The sequence below is a fragment of the Puccinia triticina genome, chromosome 2A (genome assembly GCF_026914185.1).
Source record: "Puccinia triticina chromosome 2A, complete sequence".
NCBI lineage: Eukaryota > Fungi > Basidiomycota > Pucciniomycetes > Pucciniales > Pucciniaceae > Puccinia > Puccinia triticina.
In genome coordinates, this window is record NC_070559.1 from 5,563,351 (window position 1) to 5,587,667 (window position 24,317).

General features: G+C 46.7%; 3 protein-coding genes across 3 annotated transcripts; 2 read left to right on the plus strand and 1 right to left on the minus strand.

Annotated features, from left to right (window-relative positions):
- Positions 1-12,756: 12,756 nt before the first annotated feature.
- PtA15_2A616 (uncharacterized protein) lies at positions 12,757-16,441 on the plus strand (the record flags this gene model as incomplete). Its single annotated transcript, XM_053166654.1, has 5 exons — positions 12,757-12,771; positions 12,843-13,054; positions 13,170-13,284; positions 13,359-14,298; positions 14,370-16,441. 5 exons carry the CDS (start codon positions 12,757-12,759, stop codon positions 16,439-16,441), a joined length of 3,354 nt encoding a protein of 1,117 aa, XP_053017854.1.
- Positions 16,442-18,424: 1,983 nt separating this feature from the next.
- On the minus strand, positions 18,425-19,803 carry PtA15_2A617 (uncharacterized protein; the record flags this gene model as incomplete). The annotated part of the gene is made up of 2 exons (XM_053166655.1): positions 18,425-19,290; positions 19,413-19,803. The coding sequence occupies 2 exons, from the start codon at positions 19,801-19,803 to the stop codon at positions 18,425-18,427; spliced, it is 1,257 nt and encodes a 418-aa protein (XP_053017855.1).
- A 671-nt stretch (positions 19,804-20,474) lies between these two features.
- Positions 20,475-22,956, plus strand: PtA15_2A618 (uncharacterized protein; the record flags this gene model as incomplete). Its single annotated transcript, XM_053166656.1, has 10 exons — positions 20,475-20,477; positions 20,559-20,804; positions 20,889-20,965; positions 21,046-21,184; positions 21,242-21,574; positions 21,653-21,998; positions 22,179-22,315; positions 22,389-22,506; positions 22,581-22,751; positions 22,829-22,956. The coding sequence occupies 10 exons, from the start codon at positions 20,475-20,477 to the stop codon at positions 22,954-22,956; spliced, it is 1,698 nt and encodes a 565-aa protein (XP_053017856.1).
- Between the last annotated feature and the right edge of the window lie 1,361 nt (positions 22,957-24,317).

A 24,317-nucleotide genomic window follows, 5' to 3' on the forward strand; every position in this document is an offset into this window, starting at 1 on the left:
CCCGTGAAGATGGCTTGGACCCTGAAATGCTGGAACTTTGGGACTAATTTGTAACTACGACATTATTGCATATAGTCCCCGTCGGAAAACCCTCGATTGATGCAGTGATGTTTGAAAAATTTCGCCACATCTTCAGCCTGTCTATTGTGCACCTCCGCACTCCATAATCAACCCACTGGTCATCGCCAAGAACAAAATGTTTTACTCGAAGAGCAAATTTTCGACTCTCTCACAGCTTTGGATTCTCATGTACATGGCAGCTTTCAGCCATTGTTGATCTGAGCTCTGCCCATCCAGATAAGAAACCGCCAGGACAAAAAACGAAATATCCTATCACAGCTCACGCCACAATCAGATCCGGAGACTTTATAGCTGACATTAGTTTCGTGCTAATGAATCCCGTCCCCGCCCCTCCACCGCCCAAAATTACTGGCTACACAACGCTTCCATGGCCACTACCTCTCTTTTACATCACATACTCCGGAGTTACGGATGGCGAAGAATGGGACTTCTCCAGTAAGTACATAGTCGGCATTCTGTGACTGTGGATTGGCTCTTGAAAACTGACCCCTACGAAACAAAAAACGTTACAATGATCAGTCAACGAGAAATCGATTGACAAAGGTGATGAGATTCTATGCAAGGCCACCGGGAACAGATGGAATCCAACAAATTCGACCTACAAAGGACCCGATGCAGTTAAATGTACTCCAGAACGGCCTGGCCATTGTGAATCAGGTGTAAGAACCCTCCGGGCCCACTTGAGTGTGAATCGTTAAGACCTGAGGCTGACGACATACCAAAAATTATCTTTTCTCCTTAGAATTTGTGCGGAAAATATGGCAGGCTGAAACCTGGCCCTAATGGCAATATCCTCCAGCAATATCAGGCTACTCATTACGATCCGAGTCTCAGATTTGGTTATTCGGAACTCGGCATTTTTGGCAAAAGTATCGTGGTTTACGATCCGACTGGCACCCCGGTGACATGTGGTGAGCTTCCTGACTCTTCGACTAGGTTACATCTTGTAATAATTGGAATAATCCCGACAGCACACTGATATATAACCAATGAATGAGTTGACTGTTTACCACCGACAACACCTTAGATCACACCTAGCACATACCTGATATATAACCAATGAATGAGTTGACTGTTTACCACCGACAACACCTTAGATCACACCTAGCACACACCTGCACGTTGAACGAGCAGAGCGAGGATTTTAGATTTATTGTGAAGGACACGCGAAGAGGGATTTAGATCAGTCTCTTTTCTTCACTTGAGTGTTTTAATTGAGCGTGTATTACTTGGATTGATATGAGAACAAAAAGAATATACGAGAAACATGATAGGAGAGTGGACTATCTAGCGAACCTGATATATAACCAATGAATGAGTTGACTGTTTACCACCAACAACACCTTAGATCACACCTAGCACACACCTATGATGAAATGAATAAAAATAAGTAGAAGAACATTTTAAGTATGTAGATGATGAGATATGATAGATAGGAACAAAGAGTGCATACCTGCACGTTGAACGAGCAGAGCGAGGATTTTAGATTTATTGTGAAGGACACGCTGTGGAACTACTCTTTGGGGGAATAGAGTTTAGAGAGGGATGAGTGCGTGAAAAGCTGCCTCTCAGGTTGGGAGAGTAATATGGGACAAGAATAAGAGTATGGACTCTTAAAGAAAAGTGTGGCTGATGAAGTATTGAGAATAGTGCTTTCTAGACGAAATCAAGGGGGAAAATATACTGTAAAATATGTGGTAAAATAGGCTATGTAATTCTTATTCTGTGACCAGGGATGCAAAGTGACAATCTGATGGGGGACAAACAGAATGGGCCAAAAGGCTCTACATTTATAGTGAGGGGACAACAGGTGGTTCTGAGACGAAGAGAAAGATGGGAACAGGGTACAAAAAGCCTCCAACAAGGTGACAAGGCAACAAAACAACAAGGCATCTACTACATGGCTTGGGATGACATAAGAGGAAAACAATAACCATGGCGCATCAGCCGCCATGCATCTGAGAAAGAGTTACGCCTTGCTGGAATATAGAGGAGTTAATTCTAGTGAACACTCAGGGTCCTTCCTAATAGTCTGGCTCTGTTTGATGGTGGACTTTCTCCCACTTTGAACCTGATTGTGTACATATTTTATTACCCATTGTGGAGGGCCATCCATGAAAGTGAATACTGAGAAGTTGAGGCGCCTTGTAGAGATGATTCTAGGCTATTATGAAGTGTCTGTGGGCGTGGATTACAGGTACCAGAGTGATTTCTAGAGGGCGTTTGGCGGTGATTCCTTCCTGGTGAGTGTCTGAGTGATGTAATAAGGTTTTGATTAGGCTCACCACAACGCAAAGAGGGATTTAGATCTGAGTGAGAACATGAATATTGATAAAGAAGATAAGAAAGAGAACGAAAATCAGTCTTGAGTCGGGTTGTTTTTGATTGGGTTGAACTTTGGCTTACCAGTCTCTTTTCTTCACTTGAGTGTTTTAATTGAGCGTGTGAAGAAAAAAGACTGGTAAGTTGTCAAGACTTGCGGTTGTTTTGTAGGTGCGGCGAATGATTAGGGTTAGGTTTTAAGACTTGATGCAAGTGAGAATTGCATATGCCTCATTCTTCCGGCTGCGTGTTTCGAATACGCAGTCGCAGGCGGTTTAGCATACTCTAACAGGCCCCCTCAATTCAAAACAGGATCAGAAAGTCCAATCATTTCCCTGAATTTGACGAAAGGCTTCTTTCCTAAGTTCTTGGTGAAGATATCAGCAATCATGTTTGATGTGTACGTGTGTCGCATCTTGAAGGTCCCCTGGTGAACATGTTCGCGTATCCAATGGTGCTCAATAGCAACGTGCTTCACGCGGCCATGGTGTACCGGGTCTTCGGCCAGATGGATGGCACTTAAGTTATCACAGACAAGCTCAAGAGGCACTGGGATTTCCATGTTAAGCTCCTTCATCAATTTCAATAGCCAAAGAGCTTCTTGACCCGCCTCCGTGATTGCGCGGTATTCGGCTTCCGTCGAGGATAAGGCAACGGTTTGTTGAAGACGGCTTCTCCAGCTAATAGCACCACCCATGTATTTAAATATGTATCCCGTGGTAGATCAAAGGGTTGATTTGTCACCAGCCCAGTCCGCGTCACTTGCGCACTCCGGAAAATTCCATCCTGGATGAACATTGATGTCTTGCTTGGGATTGTGTTTGTATCGGATGCAGAAATTGATTGTTGCTTTGAGATAACGGATGATGTGAAGGAAAGCGTCCCAATGTTTTTGGTTGGGTTTTTCCAGAAATCGGGATAGCACACCGACTGCAAAGCTGATGTCGGGCCGAGTACAGATGGCAATATACATCAGAGATCCAACAGCGCTGCGGTACCTTGTGTTAATCTTGGAAATTTTTTGATGTTCTTCATCTGTTGCCTTGATTAACTTGGTGTTGTATCCAAATGGCGTTGACGCGGGCTTGCAGTGAGTCATGTTGAATTTATCGATGACGTTTTGAATCATTCCTTGTTGATGTAGCACATAGTCGCCAGTTGGTTTTCTTTCGATTTCTAGTCCAATGACGAACTCGGCTATGCCTAGATCTTCCATGGCCCATTTAGCCTTTATCTGATTCTTCACGTTTTCAATTTCGTCGCCTGTTATGATCATATCGTCCACATTTAGATATAGGATGCTGCGCTTGCCGTTTGAATTGCGGAAAAAGACACAAGAGTCTGCGTTTGTTTTTACAAACCCAATACTGACAAGATGTTTTTCCACTTCTATGTGCCAGAGTCGTGCCGATTGTTTCAAACCATAGATGGATTTGTGTAGTTTCCAGACTTTCCCTTTTCCACCCACTTCGAAACCTTCGGGCTGTTCAAGATAGATTTCTTCTTCGAGCGGACTGTTCAGAAAGGCGGCCACCGCATCCATTTGTTCAATTACCCATCCCTCCTGCGCAGCAAGCGCGATGATCATTCGTAACAAAGCTGGCCAGCCGGTCGGGGAGAAGATTTTGTAGAAATCAACGCCTTCTTCTTGTGTGAAACCCTTTGCGACGTAGCGAGCCTTATATTTCGAAATATCACCGTTAGGCAACAATTTAACCTTGAAGACCCATTGTCCGCGAATTACTTTACAACCTTGCGGTCGATCGACGCGAGTAAATACGAGGAGTTTTTCAAAACCATCAATTTCCTTTTGACACGCTTGCGTCCATTTGTCTTTGAAGCTTGATTTACAAATGTCTTTGAATGTTTTGGGCTCATATTTTGGGTCGAGGATTGTAGCGTCGACACATGTCTCTTTAATAGCAAGGTAAGCTCTCTTAGGCATCTGGCTGATGCGAGTGGATCTGCGGACGTAGTCCGGATTGTCGGGATGGTTCAGGGGCGGTTTGGGTGGGATCACTATTAGGCGGGCATTCTCTACTGCCGGCTGAGAAGTATCATTCGGTGAGTCTTGGTCGCTTTCTTCAGATTGATCGTCTGTTGCGGGAGTCATGGGATTGCTAGGTTTCTGAGCACTTTCATCATCTTCAGTGTCTTTGATTAGGAACTCCTCAAATGGTTCGCCCCCCCTTTCAGGGAAAGAGTTCTCATCAAAATGAACATCGTGAGTATTGATAATCTTGTGACTATTGTAATTGAATATGAGGTAGTTTCTGTTGAATTCGTCGAAACCAACAAGGACTCCCTTCCGCGAGGTCTCACTGAATTTGTGATCGCGCTCCTCTTTGCGAGTGACGACATACGCTAAGCATCCGAAAGTCCGGATGTAGTCCAGATTTGGTTTGTGATGATACCATAACTCATATGGTGATTCCATTAGGCCGTTCCTAGCACAGTTGAAAACCCTGTTTTGAACAAAGACAGCGGCGTCGCACGCGAGACTCCAGAAACGAGATGGTATACCGCTTTTTGAAAGGAAAGATCTTGCCTTGGTTGATATTGTTCTCATGTATCGTTCAACTAGACCATTTTGTTGCGGTGTATATGGTGCGGTTGTGTTTTTGATTATGCCAACAGAATCGCAAAAAGGAATAAGGATTGAGTTTATGAATTCTCCTCCACCATCGGTGGTTATCATTTTCACTTTTCGATCACATTGTCTCTCGGCGCGCGTGATGAAATGATTTATGGAATTGAAAATTTCCTCCTTAGTTTTTGATTTCAAAAAGTAAATAAAGACCATTCTAGAGAACTCCTTGATTATCAACATGAAATAAGAGTAATTGAAAATGCAAGGTATCCTGATTATTCCGCTGAGATCTATGTGAATATTGTCTAGGGGATAACGTGCTAAGGGTTTCTCCCCTTTAAGAGGAATACGAGTAGATTTAGTGAGTTTACAAGTATCGCAAATGGGGTCCAGTTTTCCTTTAGTCTCAACTGTCCTCTTAATGTATTCGCTGTTGATATGTCCTAGTCGGTTGTGAACTGTGTTAATATCAGTTGAGTTAGCTTCATTCTTTTCCTTATAGGTATTGACTGAGAAATTGCTAACCGGCTCGACTTTCACAACCATGAGATTGCTAATGTAACGTCCTTGGAGAAATGCTTCGTCGTCAAACATGACTGTGAACTTGAGTGGATCGTTCGGGTCTTGAACTTCAACAGCTCCTTGTCTCTTGAGAGCTCCAGCCGCAATGAGATTGTTTTGGAGACTAGGAATATACAATGAGTCTTGAAGGGTGAACTTCTCGACTGATACTCCTTGTATTTGGACTTCTCCGATAGCTTCAACTTTGAGTTCTTCCGAGCCAGCTGTCATGATCAGGTCTAGTTTCTTAGAGTTGTTTTTGACGCTTGAGAAAAACCTGAAATCATTGAACATGTGGCTCAATGCGCCCGTGTCCCATATAGCCTCAAACTTAGAGTGAACTAGATTTGCTTCGTTTCCGTAGGCCATGAAAACATAGTCTCGCTTCTTCTTAGGTACTGATTGAGTGAAGAAGGCTTCACCTGCTGTATTCTGCAGTGGTGGTGGCGTATGTTGAGTGCTTGGAGGTTTTTCGGTATTATGAGCGCTGGGGGGTGTGAGACCCCGCTTCTCGAACCATTCCTTTTGAGCTTTGGCATTCTCGGGTCGCTTAAAGCATTTGTTGGCGGCGTGTGGTCCAACGCATTGAGTTGGGGTACATTTAGGGCGATTTGGGTTTTGTTGGGCTCTCGATGTGTTGCTGGCGATCTTCATGTTGTTTAAGCCGCTAGTGATTTTGTTTGTATTGGAAAAAGAGAATTCAATATTGGTGTCTTCATATCTTTTTAACGCATCAATGACTGATCGGGTGGTTATAGGCTTGACGGTGTTGAGTATGGTTCGAACTTCTTGCATGTGTGAGTCGTTTAGGGAATGTAGAAGGGTTCTTCCCAGATGGGACTTGTCAATGTGTCCTCCGCGGTTGGCGAATTCGCTTTTTAGTTTGCAGAAGGCGTTGATATGGGTGGTGATTGAGGTTTTGTAGTCTTGGCTGAATTTATTGATCTTTGATTGAATGAGGAACAAGTTGGCTTCGTTGTCTGATTGGTGGAAAGTTTTAATAGCTTGCCATAGGTGCGCGGGTCCTTTCGGACATTCAGGGATTTGTTGTCCAGATACGTCGGGGTCATTGATATCATCTTCTTCTTCGACGTCGACTAGCGGGATTATGATGTCTTTGTAAGCAGCTCTGAATCGGGTTGAGTTATCAGCGTCCATTCTCGAGTACATGAATTTGAGGATGCACCGGCGGTTGATGTTGTTCACTTCGTATGTGACTCCTTCGTCTTCATAAAATTTGTCCGTTATGTACTGATGGAGAAACAGGATTTCAAGTGATCCTAGGACTTGACCGGACCAGATCATGTAGTTGTCATTGGTAAGATTTTCGATCCCTTTTATTTTGTTCAAAGTAGCTGACATTCCAAAAGCGTGTGCTTGATCGTTACTGAGGATCATTCCGCCGCGACTCGACGCATTTTTGATGGCTTGCTTCTGGTTTTCAATGTTGGGGTCAACAGGATTGCTGGCTGGCGGCATTGTTGAGGATATTCGTCGATTGAACTGAACTCTCTCGCTACCATGTAATAATTGGAATAATCCCGACAGCACACTGATATATAACCAATGAATGAGTTGACTGTTTACCACCGACAACACCTTAGATCACACCTAGCACATACCTGATATATAACCAATGAATGAGTTGACTGTTTACCACCGACAACACCTTAGATCACACCTAGCACACACCTGCACGTTGAACGAGCAGAGCGAGGATTTTAGATTTATTGTGAAGGACACGCGAAGAGGGATTTAGATCAGTCTCTTTTCTTCACTTGAGTGTTTTAATTGAGCGTGTATTACTTGGATTGATATGAGAACAAAAAGAATATACGAGAAACATGATAGGAGAGTGGACTATCTAGCGAACCTGATATATAACCAATGAATGAGTTGACTGTTTACCACCAACAACACCTTAGATCACACCTAGCACACACCTATGATGAAATGAATAAAAATAAGTAGAAGAACATTTTAAGTATGTAGATGATGAGATATGATAGATAGGAACAAAGAGTGCATACCTGCACGTTGAACGAGCAGGGCGAGGATTTTAGATTTATTGTGAAGGACACGCGAAGAGGGATTTAGATCTGAGTGAGAACATGAATATTGATAAAGAAGATAAGAAAGAGAACGAAAATCAGTCTTGAGTCGGGTTGTTTTTGATTGGGTTGAACTTTGGCTTACCAGTCTCTTTTCTTCACTTGAGTGTTTTAATTGAGCGTGTGAAGAAAACAGACTGGTAAGTTGTCAAGACTTGCGGTTGTTTTGTAGGTGCGGCGAATGATTAGGGTTAGGTTTTAAGACTTGATGCGAGTGAGAATTGCATATGCCTCATTCTTCCGGCTGCGTGTTTCGAATACGCAGTCGCGGGCGGTTTAGCATACTCTAACACATCTTCCTTGTCAGCTCTTCTGACTTTTGCCTATCTTCTATCCTCTTTTTGTCAAAAATAGCCACCATTGTGCCTCATGCCCCGTTAGACTGATCAATCAATCACCTTGTTGTTCCACTGGCCTGTCACATCTGTGTACGACTAGGTATTCACAATCCTGTCTCTCTGCCTCATAATTACTTACCCTTGTTGAATTTCTCCTACCTAAATCAGACACAATCACAGCAAACTTTCAATCCATTTATCACATATGTAGATATAAAATTTTCCTTTGACTTTCATAGTTACCAAGTAACATAATGGGTTGTTTTTGTTTAAAAGCTACAGGATCTGTCACAAAACATTGAAAAACAATTGCATATGGTTAAGCTGTTGTGACATGTAGTTAGTACTCGACAGCAACAACTGTCACAGACATCTTGTAGATAGTTTTGTTCTGATTTTATTACATTGTAATAAAATCATCAATCCTGCGAGCTACCACGTCAACATAAACAACATGAAGAAAATCATCCTCAAGCAAATGGGCAACTGGATGGATCAGATGAAAAGCCTGATCAAAACTGAGAAAGTGGAAAGGAGTAAATATATTCCCTGTTAGATACCAGACTATGGCAAAGATATTTTCAAGAGAAGACAAAAAATTAATAAGAAAATGTTATGTATCTATGAGCAGGGTTGATGGCTGCTCTTCTGTTGGGATGAGAATGAGATTTGAATAAATAGATGAGATTAACAGAAAGGAGGAAAGTTGAACCTGTTGGTGACCAATAGTGTTGCTTTCTATATATCAAAGACCTTCAGACCTCTTCATGTGTCTAGTATTGAGATATCTTACTTTGAGAGCTATTTTACAGATGATTCTCCTTTGTTCCTTGCCTAAACCAAATTTGTGTAATTCCATACTGCTATTCTGCTTTCTGTTAGTTTAGTCCAGCAGATGCCGGTCTTTTAGATTGGGAAAGCCCTAAAATCCCACTCTACCCAATTGCCAGGTGTTGGAGCCTCTGTACGCCATGCATCAGATGGCTTAGCTCAGCAGTAGAGCACATCTGTACCATGACTGTGACATGGGTTCAAATTGCATGGTTGTGGTTGTCCTTGTCTTTTCAGTTTATGAGCCCAGCGCTAGCTCCCAGCACGAGCTTTAGTCCCCTTGCTAACCTGGGGGGAGCAGCTGCATAGTCATGGATTGATAGGGGGGCTCCCCTAACCGGGGGTCTCTGATGCTTGGTGTAGGCGGGGGTGTTGGAGCCTCCGTACGCCATGCATCAGATGGCTTAGCTCAGCGGTAGAGCAGGTCTGTACCATGACTGTGATGTGGGTTTGAATCCCATGGTTGTCCTTGTCTTTTCTGAAAGAATGCAGAAGACTAGGAGTTCATTTCTAGTCAGAAAACATTAAGAGATAAAGGAAAAACAATTCTGAGTATGATATCTTGTTATGAGATTTACCTAGGAGCAGGCTATAGACCGCTCTATTCTGAGTAATAATTTAATTTAATGAAAATAACTTTGATAAGGAGATTGCTCCTTGTCCTTCCGTTGATGAGATTGAGAGACGTTGAGTGTCTAGCTTGAGAATCGTCTAAGTAAAGCCGCGACATCGTCTGTTTTCACAAGTATGACATCAGTTCCGGTCTGGTTTCTTTTTATCTCTGTTTCTCTTTGTGCTTACCGCTCTCAGTACCTTGATCAAGGGAGAGTTTGGCGTTCCTGATTTCTATTGGTTCGACTTTGTCTGCCCAAAGATAATCATCGGATGTTTTAGCTCTTTAGCTTTCTTTTCTTTGCCTGGACTTATTCTGTCACTCACCTTTGGTGTTTCCAGAGATTCTGTCTTTCAGCAATGGTTGAAGCACGTTTGTGTTCTTGCTGCCGTGGGAAGTTCCTGCTAACATCAAATCTGATGATTAGTGTTTCATCCCTTGGCGCGGGTTTCGGGCTGCGGAAATTGGTTTGCTTAGCTTACCTCTGTCCGCAGCCAATTTGGATCCCGGTGCTCTTCTACTTTTGTTCAAAGAGTACCGTTCACTCAGGCTTGAAATCTCACATTTTCAGCCAGGAACAAGAGGATATGACAACTGGTGTACTGCCTCTACCAACTAGGCTACCAAGTCCATGCCTGATGTGTTGATATTGAACACTGTGGATTAAAATATTTCAACACAACTGTACTCTGTTATGTCACATTTTATCAGGTTTTTGGCTAAAAAATGCATAAAATAGTGATGATTGTTGATGTAGCACCACAAACAACCTGCTCTTCCTATGGCCAAGGCTGAGAATTTAAGGGCTGCATGGGGGGCCATTGTGGAACTTCAAAATGCCAATGGTGGGCTACTATGTAGTCTACACTAAACTGCACTAAAACCCCCCTTGTTGCCAGTTCAGAAAACCTTAGCTGGGTCAGCTTTGACCATAGCGGTAGTGGTGCTATGCTAACACTACACAGAATTATGACACTTTTATACAGAAATCCCCGCCCAAAAGCAGCACCAAGCCACCCAAGATATTTATTCCAATCCAAGTTTGAGGGGACAAGAACTGCAGATTTTCAAAAAGTCCACCCCCTCCCCCCTACCACAATGCACCATGTAGGCTTTTCAACACGGGGGGATAGGGTGTCGTCCCTCCTGCCAGGGGCTGCTGGAGGCTCGCTTTGCAAGATCACCCCCTCCGCAGTATGTATGGTAAGTTTACAGTTCCGAATTCCAAGACCCCCGGGGGGAGGGGGGGGCTGAACTCGCGAACTCGCTAACTCGCGCGAAGCGCTTCTGCGCTCCGCAGCAGCGTGTGGTCGCCACGTCCCCGGACCCCACCGGCTTCCTGGGGCGCGTCGAGTAATTCCATGGGGCCCGGCCTGGGTTGTTGCTCAGTCGCTATTCTCCCCTGCAAATAAATAATGCCAAACGATTGCTATAAGCGTATGCTCAGCAAGCCGTTCAATGAACCTCCTTCAAGCTGTGTATGAGTAAAGTCTCCGTATTCGATTGGCGGATGACCTGATGATGGAGGGCTTTAAGACGAGTAGGGTCAGCACTCAGTCTGAAGGAGACTTTTTCTATCTCTTTAGAATATGTACTACGATGTATAGACGAAGAGGTACATAGTCATGAGTAATCCAGGGGTTCGGGTGCAAACTCATCGAAAAAGGTGTTGAGTTGGTGAGTCTGACTGAGTACAGCCTGACTGAGTACTCAGTCTGAAGATTAATAAGGGCTATATGTTGCCGTAGACTTTTCTGCGAGTTCGAGGTGAAGGTAGACCATAGTGATCTGAGGAGACAGGATTTCTCAGGGGGGTCGACTGCACCAGGCGTGTGATGAGCTATGACCAGCCTGATGAAGACGGGGCCAAATGATGCAAACAGTTCGGGAGGCAGCTGATTTCTTGGATGAGGACCGGTGGAGTCAGGAGCAGAGCACACTAACGACGGAGACTAGATTCTTGTTGGAGAGGAGGGAGCCATATTCATTACCGATTCAAAGATTTTTCTTAAGCTGCTGCTGCTGCTGCTTCGCCTGTCTGGTGCATAAATACCCTCCGCCGCACCTGGGTCGAGCTGTTTCGAGCCGCGCCAATGTTCTCTCACCGCTCATGAGCCTAGCTCCCCCCAGCCCTGACACACAGCCCAGCCACCCGAAGCACCGCTGAGCTGGTGCGTCTTTGGTCGCTGGCTCTGTCTAAAGAGGGGAACTTCGGATTGTCCTGCCACAGTTGCCTGTTCCTGCCTTCCACGTGAGTGTGAGTCTGTCCATTCTTCCCTGCCCGAACCCGAACGAGTCGCTCCCTCCCTTGGAGGGTGGTTGCCTGACAGCGTCCGGTACAAACATGTTGTGCTCACTGTTGATACTTCCGGACTGATCAGTCCGCTCGAGGGTGCTGGAAACAAATTAAATAAAACTATACTCGATACATCCAGTACACCCACCCTGCCCCACACAGTCTGCCATCGGACATATCCTAGCACAACGAACCAACAAAGGCACCCATTGACTGAAGCCCGCAACCCTTCGAGCTCACAGACCGCCAGCCACGACCTCCGCTGCCACACCGCTGCCTGGATCCCTCAGCTGGGATATAACATAGAGGATCCTTGCATATTTGCTGCTATAGTATGGTATGTGTGTGTGTGTGTGTGTTCCTGTGTACATCTCATCTGGGGGGTGTGATACTTATTTGGTGGCTCAACTCTGTCCAACCCTCTGATCTTGACTTGCTCGTTCGCCATCTCCTCGCTGCGCTGCCTGGCTCGCTTCCCCCCATCTCCAGGACACTTCCTCTCTGGTCTGCTCTACATGGTTGGTTCGCTCTTCCTCCCCCAGCCGAAGCCTTGCATCCCATCCACCACTGCTTGCGTGTGCTTACCATCAAGCAGTCTCTCTATCCTTACCCTGACTTTGACCCTTCACAGCTGCCGTCTCCATCTCGCTCGCGGCTGAAATACTCGGTAATCCTCACCCAAGCGAAATGAAGAAAAGAGCCGAGTCAGTCCCGCTCTCCCTTCTTACTCCCCTGCGCTGTCTCTCCCTGCCTACACATACCACTCATCCGAGCATCCTGTGCTCGTTCCCAGTGGCGCCAAAGGCTACCTCGAAGAGCCAGACCCTTATCGAACTAAGACTCGGGACGGAAAAACAATCCTCTGCTTCTCCTGCGGACTCGCCGCTTCGGCCGCCAAAAGATTGCGCATAATCGGATGTGGCGCCTGCGAGGCTCACTTCCACCTCGAATGTTTGGATCCACCACTCGTCACCCTGCCTTCCTTCCCGTACAAGTGGGTATGTCCACTGCACATGCACAAAACCCTTGTGAGCCCAACGTGTCTGTAATACTCAATCCCATTCACCCTCACCTACTGATTCCGGGGCTTTCTTCACAGCCTGGTCCTCAGGCCGCCCAACAATCCAGGACCATTCCTATCAATACACTGAATACCCCTAATAACGGCAACATCGACGTTATAGTTACTCCTCAGAGCAGAACAAAGGCAAAACACGTCGAGGAAGTTATCATCAACCGTGTTAAGTATCAAGTCCCCGAAAACATCATCATCTTGGATTTTTGGGCCAAACTGGGTCAAAGCCAAGCAGTGTAAGCACACAATACGCAAAGGGCAAGCCGAGGCTGACATTTGTCACCTGGTAACATATCCTCTCACAGCAACAGACACTTGCTGATAGCTTGACCATCCCTTTCATTCATTCAGGCCCCACACAGAAGTCCTAGACCTGCCTCTGGCCCCTCCCATCAACCAAGCTTCCACTTCCGCCTCAGCTTTGTCAAAGAATGCAAGGGTAGCACAAGCATCCAACTTTTCACGGGTCAGCATTTTCGTCTTCCTCATATTCATAGCATCCAGTTACTTACTTTGAGATAGTTTCATCTGTTTCCGCAGGAAGATGTCGGATCCAGCTCCTCATCATCAGATACCCACATCCCCCTGTCTTCTTTGCCTCCGCCACCGCGTCCCTCTTCAAGCACGATTCCACAGGCAGCTCGCTCTGACTTGTCCTGCCTTCTACAGGCCGCTCAACAAGTCAATGAAGCGCCCAGAAGTCAACCGTCAGAAGGCTTGGCTCTCCTCGGAAACGCCGCATCCCTCCAGTCACCACTCACATCAAACTTGCGCAAGAGTCACAAGAAAAAAGATATTGGTCAACCTCAGCGCACTCGGACTCGTGGCTCTGCTCGGTTATCAAAGTCGACTTCGACCCCCTCTGAAACTCCCGATATCGAAACTGCAGCACAGAAACCAAATACACCTGGTCAACCCCTCGCGCCTAGCTTGAAAATACCGCCCACAACATCCTCAGCTAGCTCAAAACATGTTGACTCAACCAAACCTTCGAATAGTTCATCGCCTCCCGTCAACCTGCATTTGCAACCTCACGCATCCGAAGGCCCCAACCCATCCCTTCGGAAGAGAAAGAAACGTTCCCCAGCTCATTCACCGTCATCTACAACCCCTACTGATCTAGCAGCAACTGAAACAAGCTTAAACAGCACCCGGCCTGCAAACAAAGATGCTTCGCATGTGCAAGAAACAAGCTTAAACACCATTCGGCCTCCAAACAAAGATGCCTCGCATGTGCAAAGTACCACAGCAATCAATGGTGTTATTCCGAAGATGCCGATCACCGTTCAGACTGTAAAGCCTGACGCTCCGCGTCCCCATACAACCACAACGGCTGGCGTTGCGAGGCCCAACAATACCGCTTCAAAAAACCCAACTGCAGACAAGACTAAACTACCCTCGAATTCCCAGGGATCGAAGGATCAATCTATCCAAGCGCGTGTGTCGTCAGCAGGTAGCCTCAATAAACAAATTCAATCTGGTAAGCATACTGTGTGTCTTTGTATCCAAGTGAAGAAACATTTTGACCCCTGTTGTCATTTTTTGAAGAAGAATCGGCTGCCGCAACATCAAACAATCACCAATCCCCTCTAGTCCCTCCTAAGACATCCACGGGCATCAAAACACCAAACCCCAACACCACAAGTCAACATGTTCCAAAAGCTTTGCCCAACCTACCTATGGCTTGCTATAACTCTTTTGCGCAACTCATTGACCTCCGGCAGATTAGAACCTCCTCGGCTAACGGTAAAAAAGCTGCGTCGACATTTACCGCCACTCCATCCTTCCAATCGTTTAACTCAGCGACATCAAGTTTACATCAGAAGACTTCTTTGGGTCAACTCCCAAAATCCACTCTCCCTAGACAAAGTACCTCGGCTACGACCACCCCTCACGTTCCATTTGACCTAAGAGAGAAAAACACAGCAGCTAGTGACACCGGCAGCGTTACTCGTCCTCCACGAAAAAGGACTCGCCGGAACCATCCTGACCCACTTTCCCAGTCAACCAACTCAACCCACCCTTCAAACCCTGCCGAATCGCCCACCGTTGCGCTTAGTACTCTGTCGATCTCTCAGCCATTTTCCAGCACCTCCAATACATCACAGACGTATGGCATGAGCGTTGACCCATCACTTAGCAAGGCCACAGCCAACCGGGGGGATGTTCCAGGGCGGACAACCATCAACCGGGGACAAAAACCTGGGAAGGCTCCGCCGAACAAGGCTGAAAATTCTTTGTTGACGTCAGAGGCGCCTGGCTTGAAAGCAACAGCAAGCGGCTCAGCCACTGTTGTACAATCGAAACACCGTGACCCGGCAATACACGTGTCACATCCGACGGCATCATCAGCTTCCGGCAGTATACCTCTTCCCACATCCATGGGCCCTCAAGACACTCTGAAAAGAAGCGCTCTAGTGACCGCTGCTGCATTTGATAAATCCTCCGGGACCGGCAAGTCTGCGCAGAGGCACGTAGCCCCTGATCTCATGTCGCAGTCTGCCCCGCAATCAGCCCGACTGCCAAACGATACTGGCAATTCTTCACCTTCGACTTCGACTCCGAAGACAAAAGCGAAACGCAAGAAATCGGTCAAGAACCCAAGCCCTCTATCGCACCTTGATCAAAAGCAACCAGCTGAGGAAGGGCAACGCAACCTTTCGCTCTTGTCTCGTGACAGTGCTTCGGAAGCTGCGGATGCTATTCTGCTCGACCCTCGTCTTACCGCATCCACAACAAACTATGAAATGCCTAAGGCACCCAAGCCAGCATCCAAGCCAACTAGCTCTGTTGAAGGCTCGGCAAACCTGAATGCTAAGATCTCGATTGCGCTTGCTAGATTTGAGAACGACCAGGGCCAGCTACCTGTCTCCACAGTTCCTGCAAAGGTCCCTCCGCGCAAAAAAATCAAGAGGAAGAGTGCTCCAGCTACCGGCAGTACCTGCTCATCCGGCGACCCTCCTTCCATGACACGCGGGACTCCTTCGATCGAAAGCACATTGCCACCTCCCTCAACATCACTGAGTAAATCTTCTCTACGTCCTGCTGCCGCCGCGTTCGTCCCACACCCGCAACACCCACAACAGTCCTACGCACCTTCTGCGCCATTGCTCAGCCAATCTTCCACACGTCCTGCTGCCGCCGCGTTCGTCCCACACCCACAAAACCCCATGACCCTTGTCCCCCAACCCCAACGGGTGTGCCCCGTGATCGGCCATCCCAATACCCTTGCCTTCGTCCCACACCCGCAAAACGGCCCGGGCCCGTTTTCCGGATCCGGCCTGCCCTACGTGCCCCACCCGCAGTACCCAGGAACAATGCGCAAGTCGGGCTCGTCCTCATTCGTTCTCAGCAGCCGGAAGCTTTCTCACGAAGGCCCGAGTTCCCAGAGCCAGTCCCGGCGCGGGAGCCTGACTGTCCATGGTTCCAGTCCGCCCCTGCTCGCAGCAACCGCCTCCCCCGGCACCGCCCTGCCCAACGAATCCAAGTTCGCCGGCGACGCCAGTCGCCCTTCGTCGGCCGTTGGAAGCCATTCCATCTCGACTCCTCGCGAGAGCGTTTTCATCCCGTTGCCGCTCACCAAGCCTGTAAAGACCCCGGACTCGTCATCATCTTGGAAATAACGTCCATCCTATCTAGGACTCGCCTCATTTCTCCTTTCTCGTTTCTCTCTCCTCCCCTTCCCTCTACGTTTCCTTCGTTCTTTCTCCTCTCATCTGCGCTTGTTTTCGTCGATTTCCGCCGCGTGATCAAAAAATACATATAAACCGGCTCCATATATACGTGTATACGCCCATACATATATTTCCACACCCGCAGCGCCGTCCCAGAGAAATCAGATTGCATTTCTCCTTCAATATGTTTCTACAAGTCTGGCTCGGATGTTTCAATCTGAGTGGAACACGTGCATGCATCCTGGATCTTCGCATGTGCAAGCGTGTATGCGGATCATCACCCTGTATCATATTCAATCTCCGTGCATGAAAACTCTGAGTATAGCATTGGCCGCAGCTGGGATGGCGTGTAGAATATGAGCTTTTTTGATATGTTTTGTAAATTGGTAAATAATACATGTCATCTCCTTATTACATCTTCCATTATGAACCTTTTCCTAAGAAGTTAGCCTTTTTTAGTAAGAAATATACACACAGAAATAGCATGTTGCCATTGTAACCTGTTGAACTGTCTGAGTTACATGATTCATGTCTCTTTGGCTTGCGGGGGAAAAAGGTTGTGTGCATTGTTACTGGGCAAGTTTCCATTTCTGGAGGAGGATGGATGAGTCATGTCAGGGACATGTTTGGAGCAATTTGTCTTGGTTTGTTTTGGGGATCTTGGTGGGGAAGAGGGGAGTGTTGGAAGTTCACCACTCTAGTGTCTCTTTCTTTTCCCTTCCCTGTAACTCTTTTCCTTTCCCTCGGCTCCAGAATGAATATGTATTTCACCTTCTGTCCCACAGCATGTCCCATTGTCATATCATAAATATCCTTTGCTTATAGAAATCAATCATCAGTTCTTCTGCACACTGTTCTCTGGGGTCTCTGCAGGATAGAACCCCTTGTATTCTGATTGTGTTTCCGCCACGCAAACTAGCATCCTAGCCCTCTCAGACTTGTTGTTGTTTTTAGCCCCAGAGGTTCTCTTGAGACTTTGTTGTCATCTCTCCCCTTTTCGGCCTTGAACTCTGTTTTTCACCAGTGAGAGTGAAAAGAAAGTGTTCATATCCAAGCGGAGTCAAAGTTGGCTGGCTGTAACACTGGCTGCAAATTGCAAAAGGACACTCAGGCAGGCTTGCATGTGCTTTTGCAACTTTGGAAAGTTATAAACTAAAAGATGTGGCTGCATTCTGTCAGGAATGGATTTGTTTCATTCAAAAAAAAAAAAAAAAAAAAAGGGTTTAAATACAAGTAAAAGGAAAGAAATGAACACTTGATGTTGTGCCACAAGACAGTCAAGACTGAAGGACATGTATTAGAATTGGCTATAATGGCAATATATAAATCTCTCTCAGAAAGATCATGCGCCCCTGCATGAGTCTCAGACTCCTCAGGATGAATGAAATTCTTTTGAGGAATTCAAGTACAGCTAGGATGACTGATTAAGTAGATAGTGCAAATAGGTTTGCTTGACAGTCACATTCGGGTACTGCACATGGCAAAGAGCTTAGAATATAATGGGTGACTTCCCGTGGGATCTGGGACCCTCCCAGATGCCGCTTTAGACCCAAAAATTCTAGATTTTCGCAGGGAAATCTAGCTTTTCGGGCTCTAAACCGTTTTTGGGAGGCTCACAGATCTCGACGGGAAGTCATCCAATATCACATTTTTCAAATTTGTACACAATGTCCTTCTAAAGATACCGAGTATGTACATAATGGAACTGAAAATACATCCAGCTAAAAAATTAATGTTCTGCTTTCTAAGAATTCTCTAAACATGCAAGGAGACAAACAACATTGAAAGAGAAAAAAAACAACATACAAGGATGAAATCTAGGCTCTAATCGCGGTCAGTGGTCAATGGCTGGTTTGCTTTTTTAGATTTACAAGTTGGTGAAGAAGGAAAGCTGCTAATTAGGGAAAAAAAGATTGGGTTGATCGATAAAATTTAGGCCAGGAAGCTCTCCCCACAAAGGTTTTGATGAGTGGAATTGAAGCTGGGAAAAGTTGAGCTCTCGAGCGGCTGTCCGAGAAAGCTCCCATGGAATGGATTTTGAGGATTGATGTTGATCCAATCGTCGTCCAGTCTGTTGAAATCGAGGTGGTCTGAGGCCGGGAAAAACCCGAAATCCATGGGGTTCGGACTGGCCGGCTGATGTAGATTGGTTGACGAAGAGAGCACCGGTAGGGCGCTGTTCGGGAGTGATGGACCCCCCAGATCAGGTGAAGTCGTCCAATCGGATGTGCTTGAGCCCGAAAGTGCTGTCAACGGATTGTCATATTGCAGTTGTGGATCCAATTGGCTAAAGTCCAGCCATTCTGATTGAAGCTGGGCGGCTGGCATCAAATCCTGCCGGGGCAAAAAGTGAAGATCTTGCGGATTGACAAGCGGGTGATGTTGGGCAAGACCACCATATGCCGAGTGGGAGAACCCCTGATCCAAACGAAGATCCACCGGCGAAGGCCCGACGACACTTGGCGTCGCAAAAGGGCGTTGAGATTGAGCCGCCTGTTCACCTATCATTAGCTGTGGTAAAGAACCAAATAAATCGGCGTCTAATGCGCCGAGATGACTCAAATCTGCTTTACAATCCACGTTTTCCGACGGCTTGTCCTCATCCTTCGCAGCCTGCTCGTCGGCTGGTCCAGAAGCCTTCCGTTTTCTACCTCTGCTGGCTGTGCTTTTCGGGCCGGTTGGGGAGCTCGATTCTTTGCGCTTTGATTTTCTTAGTGGGGAGCCTGGTTCCACGAGCTCGTTTTGGCCATCTTTGCTCGCCGCGGCCGCTTTTCTTCTTTTCGGGCTGTATTTGTAGTCTGCGGAATAACACGAGCAAGTGAAGCGGAAAAAGGGATTTCAATCCAAACTCTTCCAGACCACTGAACTTGGAGTCTTCGATGAGCAGCGGGGACTCTGGAGAAAGAAAAAGGATTCTCACCTGGGTACTTGATGGCATGCTCGGCTTTGATGATCTCGGCCTTCTTCTCATAATCACTCTTGACTTCCTGTGATTCGGAGTGCCACTTGGTCGCGATTTCCTTGCTCAGCAAACACTGAGCCAAGCCGTGATGCTGTGATTTCATCTCGACAATTTTATCTGAGCGATACAGGATCCACGAATTGGGCGGCCGGGGCAGTTTTTCCTCTTTGTTTTTGTTGGTCCCTGGGGATTTAATTTTTTTGGGATGGCCATTCTTTGCGACGGGATCTGGCAAGGTCTGATTCGGTCCACTCTCCGGATTCAAGTTGAATTCTTTCATCGATTCAACTTCGACCAGATCTAGCGGAGTGACTGACGGCTTCAATTCGGGAGTCATGAGTTGCGCCATTGGTGTTTGTTCGGTCGAGTGGGTATTGGATGTAGTGCTAGTCGCGACTCATGGGATCAATATCGCCGAGCAAGGATCAGGTGAGGGATTGTCCAGTCAAGCCTCGGCTTCCGCTTAAGGCAACCGCCCCCGGCTGTCCTATTCCGGCCGTCTCTTGCACTCTTCCGACCGCTCTCGGTCGATTGCTGTTACGCTCAACGCCGCTCTCGGCCTGCACTCTCTCTCGCCGCTCTCGGCTTGTTATCATGCATGTCACCGTTCGCGGCCATCTTGTCTGTGGATATCTCTTGGCTCTCTGGTTATCCAAACTCTAACAACCAGATATCCTAACTCGGAATAGTACATACGCTAGAGCCGGTACCCGGAGCTCCGGGGTGCCCTTCACGTGGCGGGGCTTGCCGAGCGCAACGGCTTGAGAAAGAGTATCCGTAGCCTCACGGATCAAGACCAGGGTGATCCGGCTTGAGGGGCGACCCGATCATCGTGATCTGCGACTCCGTTATGTACGCACCGCTCGACATCTCTCGACATTCGGCCACTTCTCCACTTGACCACTTCAACTCATCCTCTTTCTGTACTACACAGTGTGTCTCAGCTTCAATCGATATCTTCGCCGGGCCATCCTCACCATTCAGTTTTTATCGAGCCTGTAAGGCTTCAGTGCGACTGTCATGGTGAGTGATACCACATATTGGACGCCCCCCTATCAGTGCGACTATGTGCATCAGATGAACCCGCTTACTTACTTTTTGTAGGCTCAAGTTCGGATTTCTGATCCAGGAATCAGTGAAGCGTACCATCGCATCACCGCTGCCGATCCTGAGATAGATTACATGTTGCTGTCCTATATCGGTCAAACAAATGATCTCAAGGTTCAGGAGCAAGGGACGGGGGGGCTGGCCGAACTCCAAGATAGCTGGAACGACGGTCGGATTCAGTTTGCGTTCGTGAGGGTGAAAGAAGCAGGATCTGGCTTGACGAAATTCGTCCTGATTGCGTGGGTAAGAAGAACTGCCGGTTTTTGTGCTCGCATAGTAAGCAAAAAACAATGCTGAAATTGTACATGCCGACCTTCAATCAAACAGTGCGGCGACGGTGTACTGGAATCGCGCAAAGGTCTTTTTCATTCACATGCAAGCACAGTAGCTCAATTCCTCAAAGGGTTGGCGCCTTGGATGATTCACATGTCTTGTCATCTCGTATGGTTTGCTGATCGTAATTGATGCCTCACCTAATTACTAGTTACCACGTCCAAATCAACGCAAGATGCGACGCCGATGTCGAGCCCTCCCACATCATGAAAAAGGTAGCCGATTCTAGTGGCGCTAAGTACAGCGTGCATAACGAGAAACCTGTCAAAAGAGAGATGCCAGCGCCCGTGGTATGTGTCTTAGGTAACGGCCTGGTAATTAGTGCATTGATTGATTTGTGTTCACAGGGGACGAATTATAAACCGATTGGACGTCCTGACATTGCATCAATGACTAGCAAACAAAAGCCCACCCCTCCTCCGCCAGTTGGCACTTCGTATACACCTATGAAAAATGAATTAGCTGAAATCAGAGCCGCCCGAACAGCTCCTTCAGCCGCGCCAGTTCCAGCCCGGGCTCCTGTCGGGCGCAGCATGAATGATGACGACTTTGAGCCAACAATCAAAGCCACTTCCACCCCGCCACCACCGGTTCTTCCTACACGCCCCCCCACGACGCAAGCCTCAGCACAGACACAAGGAACACAAAACAATGATAATGAAGGGCGCCCGGGTTATGTTGTAGGTCTAATATCATCATCATAGCCTTGGTTTTTCATTCGAAACTCAAGCCGATGCGCTCAATCAAAATCTGGACAGGGAACTGCATATACTCCGGTATCACTTGGGAAGCCAGGAAAACTTGGAAGTAGATTGTCGGCTTTTTCGACGCCCCAAGAAGTTAATCCCGCTGTTTCCGCTGCGAGTGGTGGTAAGAAGATGACTTGGGCTGAGCGACAAGCTTTGGCGAGGAAGGTAGCGGCGGAAGAAGAAGCGCAAAGTCGAGCTGCCATTGAAAGGAGCAATCCTTCGGGTAACCGGATCCCTTCGGCTGGACTGGCGGCAGTTCCTCCAGTTCGATCTTATCATGCGCCCCCCCAAGAAGATGACTTCGAAACTCCTGCTGCACGAAAAACCGAATCTGATGACGAAGACTTTGAGCCTAGTGTTGCACAGCCACCTCCGCCGCCACCTCCACGACCGCCATCTCCACCGCCAGCTCCATCAGAACCTTTTATAAGTGCTTCTCTACCTCCGCCGCCACCCCCTCCTCCAGCACCGCCAGCACCACCACCGCCCCCAATGATCAATATTTCTCCAACCGCCGTAACCGCCAGTCGGGAAGATCCTGTACAAAACCTTGCCAGCGCTGAAGAAGCACTTCACCAAAAAATGAACAACTTGGCTCTTGAATCTGACCACGCCGTTTCTCCCACCACCGGTAATGACTTACGGGCCGTGGTGATATACGACTACCAACAGGTCAGTACTGCTAGCTGCGTCTTTTCAGTCGTCAAATAGCCTGATTCAATCATCAAATGTTCCCTGGCTGAAGGCCGACACCGATGAACTGGGCCTGGTCGAAGGAGAGACCATTATAAATATTGAACAAGTTGATGAAGGCTGGTGGACTGGAATGTCTGCAGATGGCACTCGGCAGGGTTTATTTCCTGGTAAGCAACGATTCCTGCAATGAGAATTCACTTCTAGCCAACTAAGGAATGTTGTTTGTGTCGGCTTTTGTCAGCCTCTTGTGTGAGCTTGATCACCGAAGAAGCAGAAATAACCCATGGGGAAGAAGCGTTCACAGCCCCACAAGTAGAGGAAGAAGAAACAGTTAAAGCAGCTCCAGCGGTGGATAAAGGAATTTATGCAATTGCAATGTATGATTACGAGGCTGGAGAGGATAATGAGATCAGTAAGCAAATAGGTCTGGTTGGTATATCGAGTTTGCCCTCACAAAAACTGAGGGGGGCCCTGTCCATATTATTGTAGCTTTCCACGAAGCAGAAGAGATCATCGATATTGAATACTCTTCTGAGGATTGGTGGACTGGTACCGTGGCTTTATCTGGCCAACGAGGATTATTTCCTGCCAATTACGTCGAATTACAGGAACAATGAAAAACGAAACAAATATTTATTGGATGGACACATGAGGCTTCTCTGGGATTATCTTTTTTAGCTGAAAATTCAAGCCTTCGACAAATAAAAGAAAAAAAGAACCTCCACAAATTGGTTATGAGAAAGCAATCTGTTGGTGCTTTCAATTTGAGTTAGTGTGATGGTTGACACAATTCAGCTTTGTTTGCAGTATAAATGGCCATGAGTAGAAATTAATTCATCACTTTCGAATCCAATTGATACAGCGAGGCTATTGAATTTAAGCACTGATGTATCACCAAAAAGTACTCTCCTAGAGTGTGCTGATTTGCGAAAATAAAAGACAGCAGAAGAGAATTATTTGACTAGTTAGCAGTGGGAAGCACCCACATTTTGTTACCGTTGAGACAGTGGGTGTTGCTTTCTTCGCAACCATGGTACTGACTACTGTCCTCCATTAAAGATGCTCTTGATGTTCCAACATGTTTTTTAGGGGGTGCATTAATTTTACAATGTATGATTCACATGCTTTTGGCAATGTAAAATTACACTGGACTGGGTGCAAAAATAAATTCACATTGGGTATGTGCAAATCACCCAATGTAAACTTGTGCCATGTTACACACACCTTGTAAAAATTTATCCGGTGGCGCCGCAGCTACACTTTCACACCCACAAGCAAAAATTGAAGTTTACAGGGCATGCAAATCCACTAAGGCCCCAATTATAAACACTATCACTATGAAAAAAACTTGAGAAACTGATGTCAGTTGACATGCAGTTACCATGCTAGTACTTTGATCAGTACCTGGGTTCTTCCAGCTTAGCTCAGCATGGGCTGGTGCTAAGCCACAAGGCACAGCTCAGTGCCTCTAGGTGTCCTCACACTCAACCTGGACAATGGACTGCACCAGCCCATAGTGATTCCTTTGGCCTCATGGAAACATCCATCCCAGCAAAGAGGCCACCCACTTTGACTGGGTACAAGCGCGTTGACCGGGAGCAATTCCTCCTGGCCAACATAATTACATGATGACTGGTGTGGTAACCCTGTTCCTGTTCATACCACCACTTCTATATCTCATAAACCCTTAAAAAATACCTCATTATTACTTCATATTCAGATTCTACACCCCATTTTACCCCTAGTCACCCACTCATTTCACCTAGGATTTCCAAATGGATCAGAAGTTATTAGCATGTATAGTTTTGGCAGGTATTTTCTTCATACATATCCTTAGCATTATTACATACATCATTCATTAGTATCATAGCTACATAGGACTACAGATCTTACATAACTTCATTACTCATTTTTCCCCTTCATATGAATCAGCAGTACATTCCTTCATAGCTCTTGTAGTTATTATCAAATGCTCATC